This window comes from Emiliania huxleyi, assembly GCF_000372725.1.
Source record: "Emiliania huxleyi CCMP1516 chromosome Unknown EMIHUscaffold_17, whole genome shotgun sequence".
Lineage (NCBI taxonomy): Eukaryota > Haptophyta > Isochrysidales > Noelaerhabdaceae > Emiliania > Emiliania huxleyi.
In genome coordinates this window covers 25,346-31,864 of record NW_005200881.1, presented here as the reverse complement: position 1 = coordinate 31,864, position 6,519 = coordinate 25,346, and the positions used below count along the sequence as shown (strand labels likewise).

The window sequence follows — 6,519 nt, the reverse complement described above, 5'->3', positions numbered from 1 at the left end:
GCCATTCGGGAAGTAGTTGGCAAGAGAGCTAGTTCAATCTAAAGAGCCGGCGCATTGCGCCACCAGGGACGCAGGAGGGGGGGGCTCGTCGTCCTCGCGCCGCGAGGTACCGAGCCACGGGCCCACGAGCTACTGGGAGTCGACTCGGGGGGGAGTCTACTCGGGGGGGAGGCGCGCACTCGTGCTTCTTCTCGTTGCGCACCGCCCGCGTGTAGCCGGGAGGGAGGACCGCGTCCGCGCGCAGCTTCGGAGCGGGCACAAGAGCGGCGGGCGCCTCGCCGCCTGCGCCCTGCTGGGCAACCGCCGCTGGAGCGGGGGAGGAGCCGCACCACTCCTCCTCCCCCGCCGCTGCCTCCGCCGCCGTCACCACCGCCACCGTCGCCACCGCCTCGGGCAGCACCGTCGCCAGCTCCGCCTCATCCTCCTCGCTCCCACCGACAGAGTACGAAGCGACAACCTCTGGCACCGCCGCTGCCGAGGCGGCAGCCGCTCTCGCAGTCTCCGCCGCCCGCAGCCGCGCGGCGCCATCCGCCGTCGTCGTCGAGAACTGGCGCCACGCCGCCGCGCGGCTCGAGTGCCTGGACCCGTCGGGCGCCACGTACCAGTACTCCTTCTTCTTCTCGTTGCGCACGGTGCGCGAGAAGCCGGGCGGCAGCGCGGTGTCGGCGCGCGGCTTGGGCTCTTTCCGGGGCTTGCCCACCGGCTGACTGCCCGCCGGCTCGTCGAGTTGCCGCTTGCCCAACACGTTGCCGGGCGGGGGCCCGCCGGGCGTGGCGGCAGGCACAGCGGTGTCGCGGCCGCCATTATCGCCGGGCGAGAGCACGGCCTCGGCAGATTCCTCGAGTATCACGGCGATTGGAAGCGCGGGCGAGGCCGCGGAGGACGGCACGGAGTCGAGCTGCTCGCGCAGGATCGCGGCACTGCCGAGCTCCTCCGGCACCGCTGCCGCAGTGGGTCCCGGCGGCGTGAAGGGGATGGCGACGGGTAGCTGGTCGCACACAGTCCCACCGTTGAGTGTGTCCATGAGGGGGGGCGCACAGGGAGGGTCCCCAGATGCTCTCCTCACTAGATGCGCGCGCCAACAAAGAATTCTGATGTGCGTTTTATTCACACCCAATCGACCCTGCGCCCCCAGGGACAGGCGCACCACCCCGCGCTGCAGCGAGGTCTCCCAAGCGTGAACAGGCCCCGTGAATTCTCGCGCCGCCTAGCTGAGGGCCCAACTTCAGAATCGTTCGTGCTTTTTTGGGTTAGGGAGGGACGAGCACGAAGGGCCGATTGCGGTGAAGGCTGGCTGATGAGGGAGTAGAGGATGTAGAGTGTAGAGCACTGTAGAGCTGTAGAGATGAAGAGCGCTGTAGAGCTGTAGAGCTCTACATCCGCCGCGTGACGATGTGAGTCCGATGTTACATGTAGAGCGATGTGGAGGCCTCTACAACGTGAAATCTCTACAACAAACTCCAGATCATCCGCCGCGGCGAAGCAGAGGCACGGTCGCTCTCCGACATGAGGCGCGTTGCACTTGCCAGTGCTGCCCTGGCCTTCGGCTGTCTGCCCGCCCAATGGGTGGCAGGTGCCTCTGCTGCTGTGGCATGCCTCACGGCTGCGACTGGCCGGCGCCTCGGCGCATCAGCTCGGCTTGGCGCAGCGATCGTGGCCGCATGCAACGCATCTGAATGCTCGCCTCGCCTCACGCAAATGCGACCGTCCTCGCAGCCGACAGTCCACCGCCTGCTAGAGAAGCACTGCGATGAATGCGGCACCGGCGACGTATGGCAGGCTGGTCATGACGCAGTTAGGGTGTTGTGTGCCGTCAGAGTGACTCTCTGTGTGTCAGGGATAGTCAGGGCCGTCCATCAGCGAGCTCCAGTAAGCTCGGAGACACCCCATTAGTGCGACTCGACCTCTTTGAGTCACTGCCTTCCCGGCGGTTTGGCTGTAGAGCCTCTACAACAAACTCTACAACAAAATCGCGCTCTACATCGCTCTACAACGCAGGCGCCTCGTCCCGCGGCGCGCGGATGTAGAGCTCTACAGCTCTACAGAGCTCTACATCTCTACAGCTCTACAGCGCTCTACACTCTACATTCTCTGTGGCCGGTCTTGTGGGAGAAGCGTTGGCCGGGCTGCCCGCGCGCCTTGCAGCCCATGTTTAGGCAGCGGGCCTTCTCTTCGGTGTTGCCGAAGGCGTAGGAGTGGCCAACGGAGGCGGGCGTGCCGCCACTCGAGGCGTTGCCAACGCCCGGCGAGGAGGTCTTGAGGAGGGGCGTCCAGAGGTTGATTTCATTCACTTCATCGCACCCACCCCCCCGGTCCCGCATGGGGTTCTGCGAGGTCAGTCTTGTACCCCTAGTTGTACGGTGGTGGGCCTTGTTGTAAAGGTAGTCGCCGAAGAAAAATCGACTGGCATGCCCCGCTCGAGCGCGACCCGAAGGGTGGGAAGCGCCGCGGAGAGCCAAAGGCCGAGCTTCCGCTGGAGCTCGTCCTGGAGGGTGTCGGAGGAGAGGGCGGTGGCGTACGTACCGTCGACACCACGGACATCGAAGGCCTTGCCGGCGAAAGGCGTTGAGGCGGAGACGAAGCGCGCGGCTTCGCGGTTGTTGACGGCGCTGTCTCCGAGGGACGGGTTGTTCTTGACGTGCACATCCCGCGCCTTGACGAGCTCCTGGTGCGCGTACCAGTCCTTGTGATTCTTGATGGCAGCGAGCGCCCGCGGCCGCGGGTACGTGGATTTGCAAGTGCCATTGAGAATCGCGTCGGTGTAGCTGGAAGGGACTCGGGCTCGGGGAGCGGGACGCTCTTGGGGTAGAACTCAGTCAGGTAGCCGCCGCGGACGGTGTAGTACTTGTTTTTGTCGCGGGCGGTGCGCTTCTCGCACACCTCCTTTGTCGCTTTGTCCCTACGACCAAAAAAGCACGATTCTGAAGTTGGGCCCTCTAGCTGCTCTGCGGACGGGCCCCACCCTTCACGTACGGATCATATAGTCCCCACACTCGCTGTCGTGGGATCGCTTGTCATCATGTGAGAACCAGCTTGGAGCAAAAATAGAGCAGTCATCTCCAGGGAGAGATGGGCGACGCACACGAACACAGAGGGACAGTGCGCACCCCGCCCCGCTCGGCGGGCGTGCATCACACAGGTGGACTGTGTGACTCCTCGGGTTTCTGGGACTCAGAGGTGTGCTAGTCGCTATTCTCCGACAATTCCGACATATCTGACGGGCAGTTCGGGCTCGAGCGGTCGCGGTCGCGGCCAAGACGTGAGGCCTGGCTAGGGTTGCCGGGCGAGAGCTCGACCAGAAAGAAAGAAAGAAAAAGACAAGCCAAGGGAGGGATGGGAGGACGGCACGCCGCCACCAGACAGGGATTTTAAGCTCGACCACTTGGAGCAGAAAGAAAGAAAGAAAACAGACACGCCAAACGAGGGATGGGACGAGGACAGGGTCCCCACCTGCACGAGCAGGATTTTGGAAGAACGATCAGGGGGACAGGTGGGGCTCTCCTGCTCCTGACAAGGGACACGACAGGCTCGCAGCGCGGTGCGCGGTGGACTCCCACATCCACTGGCGGTCTCATCTCAGTCTAGCGACCTGCCTCCAGCTTGTCGCTGGCAGTCTCTCCTACCACAGGCACACTGACACAGGGGTGGCAGGGGCGGCGGCACTTGGAGCTTTGCTATATGCTTCTGAGCTTACTTTCTCTTCTCAGTTGTAAAATTCTCTTCTCAAGTCACGACTGTCTGACACACGCCATGCTCGCGGTGCTGCTGTTCGCGGCTGCGGCGGACGACGCCGAGGAGCCGCGTGCGTCTCTCCTCTTCTACAAGAAGCTGAGCCAGACGCACGGCCACGCCGTGAATAAGCCGTTCAACGTCACACTCACCGTTTACAACAAGGGTGCGCGGCCGCAGTGTGTTTTCCGCGGTCGCTCAGTACACCCACCGCCCACGCCGCCCGCGCGTCCAGGGGTGGGCAACGCTTACAGCCTGATCGTCGCCGACGACAACTGGAAGGCGGACAAGTTTCGCATCATTGGCGGCGGCAACAACTTCACGCTCGACTTTCTGAATGCGGGCGACACTTACGAGCACGAGTTTGTAGTCAAGCCGATCCGCAAGGCGTGGCACAGGGTGCGGCCCGCGAAGATGTTTTACGTCGACGGCGATGCGGGCGAGTCGACCGTCTCCCACCTCTCCAACTCTCTGCCCGACATGAGGGTGATCGAGAAGCAAGACTCGCTGGAGGAGGCGGCGATCATGGCGGGGAGGGTGCTGACGCTCAACATGATCAAGACGAAGCAGGGCTGGATGGCCTTCGCCGCGCTGGCGCTGCTCGCCATCTGCGCCCAGCTCTACTTTATCGGCTCCGCGGTGCTGCACAAGCGACGCCATCTGCGCGCGCTGGAGGACGTCAAGAAGCTGTAGACCTCCGCACGGGAGGCGGCGGGCCGGGTCCGCGCCGCGCGCAGGCCGCGCCGCGTCTTGCGCCCCCGTTTCCGCGGGCCGCCGCGCGGTCCGTCCACGGAGCGCAGAGCCTTGCCGCCGGACGCGGACCTAGGGACGCCGTCGCCCGCCCGAGGAATTGATGCGAGAGCGGAGGAAGGATGTAGAGCGCTCCATGCGTACGAGATGCGAGGCTGGGCTGGCAGAGTGGCAGAGCGCAGCATTGTGATTTTAAACGAGAATATCGCGAGAAGCACTGACGCCGCTCTATGCGGTCTGAGCGCTCGGTGTTGGTAAGTGACTCACACAACCGTCAACCCCAGCGGCGGACGGCGCTCAGGGCTCGAGGCTGAGAGTCAGGCCCACCGCACGCTGCTCAGCCTGTCGCTCAGCTCAAGCGCGCTCTCTGCCAGAAGTGATCTTCTCAACGGTGTGCAAGACCGAGGAGCATCGTCGGAGAGTATCGCCGAGTGCGAGGTCGAGTGTGAAGCGTGACAAAGGAGACGACGACCGGGACGACGCGCCCTTCCCAATTTTTTCCCTCTTTCTTGAAGATTTAATTTCTTTTTTCGCGGCCGCAAAGCAACCGGAGTCGGCAGCGCATGCTCCACTCATTCCACGTGAGTACAGTGCGGCGCTTCCCGTCCCACCGCGCGTACAGCTCACCCTCTCCACTGCCGCCAGATCTTCAACCGCAAGGGCGACTTGCTCTTCTACAAGGCTCGTGCTTCCCACTCACGCCGCTATCAAACCCGTATTTCCACACAGTCGCATTTCCTGACGTGATCCTCAGGAGTGGGCGCGAGCGCCGCGCTCGGCCAAGGCGATGGCGGACGATCACAAGCTCATGTTTGGCTTCCTCTTCTCGCTCAAGCAGCTCGTCAACAAGATGGCGCCGCGCGGGCGCGGCCATCGCTACTCGCTCTCTCCCCATCGCCACTCCGCCTCATCCTTCACTCCCCCTCCTCAGCTCGGGCGGAGGGCTCCACGCCTGCTCCACCTCGACCTACAAGCTGCACTACTTTGAGACCGCCTCAGGTCCTCCGCCCTGCCGCCACAGCCGCCTGTCTAGATTTGTATCACTGAGGCGCGGGCCGTGCTCCCTCTGCAGGCCTCCGCTTCGTCCTCTGCACCGGCGCATCCCCGCGTCCGCGAGGGCCGCCTGCCATAGACAGACGCCGAAAGCGACGGCTGTCGCGAATAGGACTCGCCGCCGGCGACTTGCGCGAGACGCTGCGGCGGCTGTATGCCGACATCTACGTCGAGACGCTCACGAAGAATCCGCTCCACCGACTCGACGAGCCAATCACCTGCAAGAGCTTCGAGCAGGCCGTCGACGCATTCTTCGCTAGCCTACAGCAGGGGCAGGGCTGACAGCCCCCGCTGCCCAAATATTTTACTAATACTATCGCGGGGAGAAGAGGGGGGCCGAAAAGGGTAAAGGAAGTCTATAGAGTCTTACGTAATTCGTGTTGTTTGTACCATACCTACTCGATCACGGCCATGCGTGCGGCAGTGGGGGCGGTGCAGACGCGCCCACTCCAAACCCGGCCGCCTCTGTGCCGGGCGGCCTCCTGCCCCGCTTGGCCGTGGGTCTCTTGAACGACTTTTGACCGGCACCGTCGGCACGCAACGCCGCCGCAGCCTCCCCGGGCAGCAAGCTCGCGGTTTCCTTTTCAGCGGCCGCTTTGCCACCGGCGGAAGAGCGGGCGGCGTTTGCCGCCTGCCGCAGCTGCGCGTACCGCTCAAGCAGCTCAGACTCCTCGCGGGAGAACTGCGGCGGAGGGGGCGCCGGCGGCTCATCAGCCTCGCCGGCCGCGGCATCGGGAACCGGCTGCCCGCCCACGGTCAGCTTGAACTTGATTGGCGCCGGAGCGGCCGCAGGAGCCGCCGCAGGAGCCGCCTTTGGCTTGGCCGGCCGGCGGCGCGGGATCGGCGCCTCGTCGTCGCTCGACTCGCCCATTTCAAATTCGCCGTACCGGACAGGCGCGGCGTGCTGCCTTCGGCTGGACATGAAGCTTATCAATGGTCTTGCAACCAGGTGAGATCTGGAGTGCTCGACAGGGTCGGGTCACACAG

The 6,519-nt window shown here is 64.2% G+C and overlaps 4 protein-coding genes across 4 annotated transcripts in view; 2 read left to right on the top strand and 2 right to left on the bottom strand.

The window, feature by feature from the left end:
• EMIHUDRAFT_98991 (hypothetical protein) overlaps positions 1–1,024 on the bottom strand; it is a gene marked incomplete at both ends in the record, with an annotated part of 2,650 nt that extends 1,626 nt beyond the window's left edge. The window contains one exon of the mRNA XM_005784350.1: positions 180–1,024. Within this exon, the coding sequence (XP_005784407.1) occupies positions 180–1,024 (845 nt within the window). The remainder of the gene's footprint in view (positions 1–179) is intronic.
• Positions 1,025–3,731: 2,707 nt separating this feature from the next.
• Positions 3,732–4,751, top strand: EMIHUDRAFT_462674 (hypothetical protein). Its single transcript, XM_005784349.1, has 2 exons — positions 3,732–3,895; positions 3,965–4,751. The coding sequence occupies exons 1-2, from the start codon at positions 3,751–3,753 to the stop codon at positions 4,420–4,422; spliced, it is 603 nt and encodes a 200-aa protein (XP_005784406.1). The 5' UTR covers positions 3,732–3,750; the 3' UTR covers positions 4,423–4,751.
• Positions 4,752–5,031: 280 nt separating this feature from the next.
• On the top strand, positions 5,032–5,920 carry BET5 (trafficking protein particle complex 1). Its single transcript, XM_005784638.1, has 6 exons — positions 5,032–5,060; positions 5,125–5,160; positions 5,234–5,343; positions 5,411–5,478; positions 5,552–5,575; positions 5,645–5,920. The coding sequence occupies exons 1-6, from the start codon at positions 5,043–5,045 to the stop codon at positions 5,812–5,814; spliced, it is 426 nt and encodes a 141-aa protein (XP_005784695.1). The 5' UTR covers positions 5,032–5,042; the 3' UTR covers positions 5,815–5,920.
• Positions 5,880–6,502, bottom strand: EMIHUDRAFT_352526 (hypothetical protein). Its single transcript, XM_005784348.1, has one exon. It carries the CDS (start codon positions 6,401–6,403, stop codon positions 5,936–5,938), a length of 468 nt encoding a protein of 155 aa, XP_005784405.1. The 5' UTR covers positions 6,404–6,502; the 3' UTR covers positions 5,880–5,935.
• Positions 6,503–6,519: the final 17 nt, after the last annotated feature.

Excerpts from the sequence above, each read along its gene's own strand:
- EMIHUDRAFT_462674 (XM_005784349.1), top strand. The coding sequence starts at position 3,751 with ATGCTCGCGGTGCTGCTGTTCGCGGCTGCGGCGGACGACGCCGAGGAG. Across the intron at positions 3,896-3,964 it reads ACTCACCGTTTACAACAAGG|GGGTGGGCAACGCTTACAGC; the intron begins GTGCGCGGCCGC and ends CCGCGCGTCCAG.
- EMIHUDRAFT_352526 (XM_005784348.1), bottom strand. The coding sequence starts at position 6,403 with ATGGGCGAGTCGAGCGACGACGAGGCGCCGATCCCGCGCCGCCGGCCG.
- BET5 (XM_005784638.1), top strand. Across the intron at positions 5,161-5,233 it reads GCGACTTGCTCTTCTACAAG|GAGTGGGCGCGAGCGCCGCG; the intron begins GCTCGTGCTTCC and ends CGTGATCCTCAG. Across the intron at positions 5,479-5,551 it reads CTACTTTGAGACCGCCTCAG|GCCTCCGCTTCGTCCTCTGC; the intron begins GTCCTCCGCCCT and ends CTCCCTCTGCAG.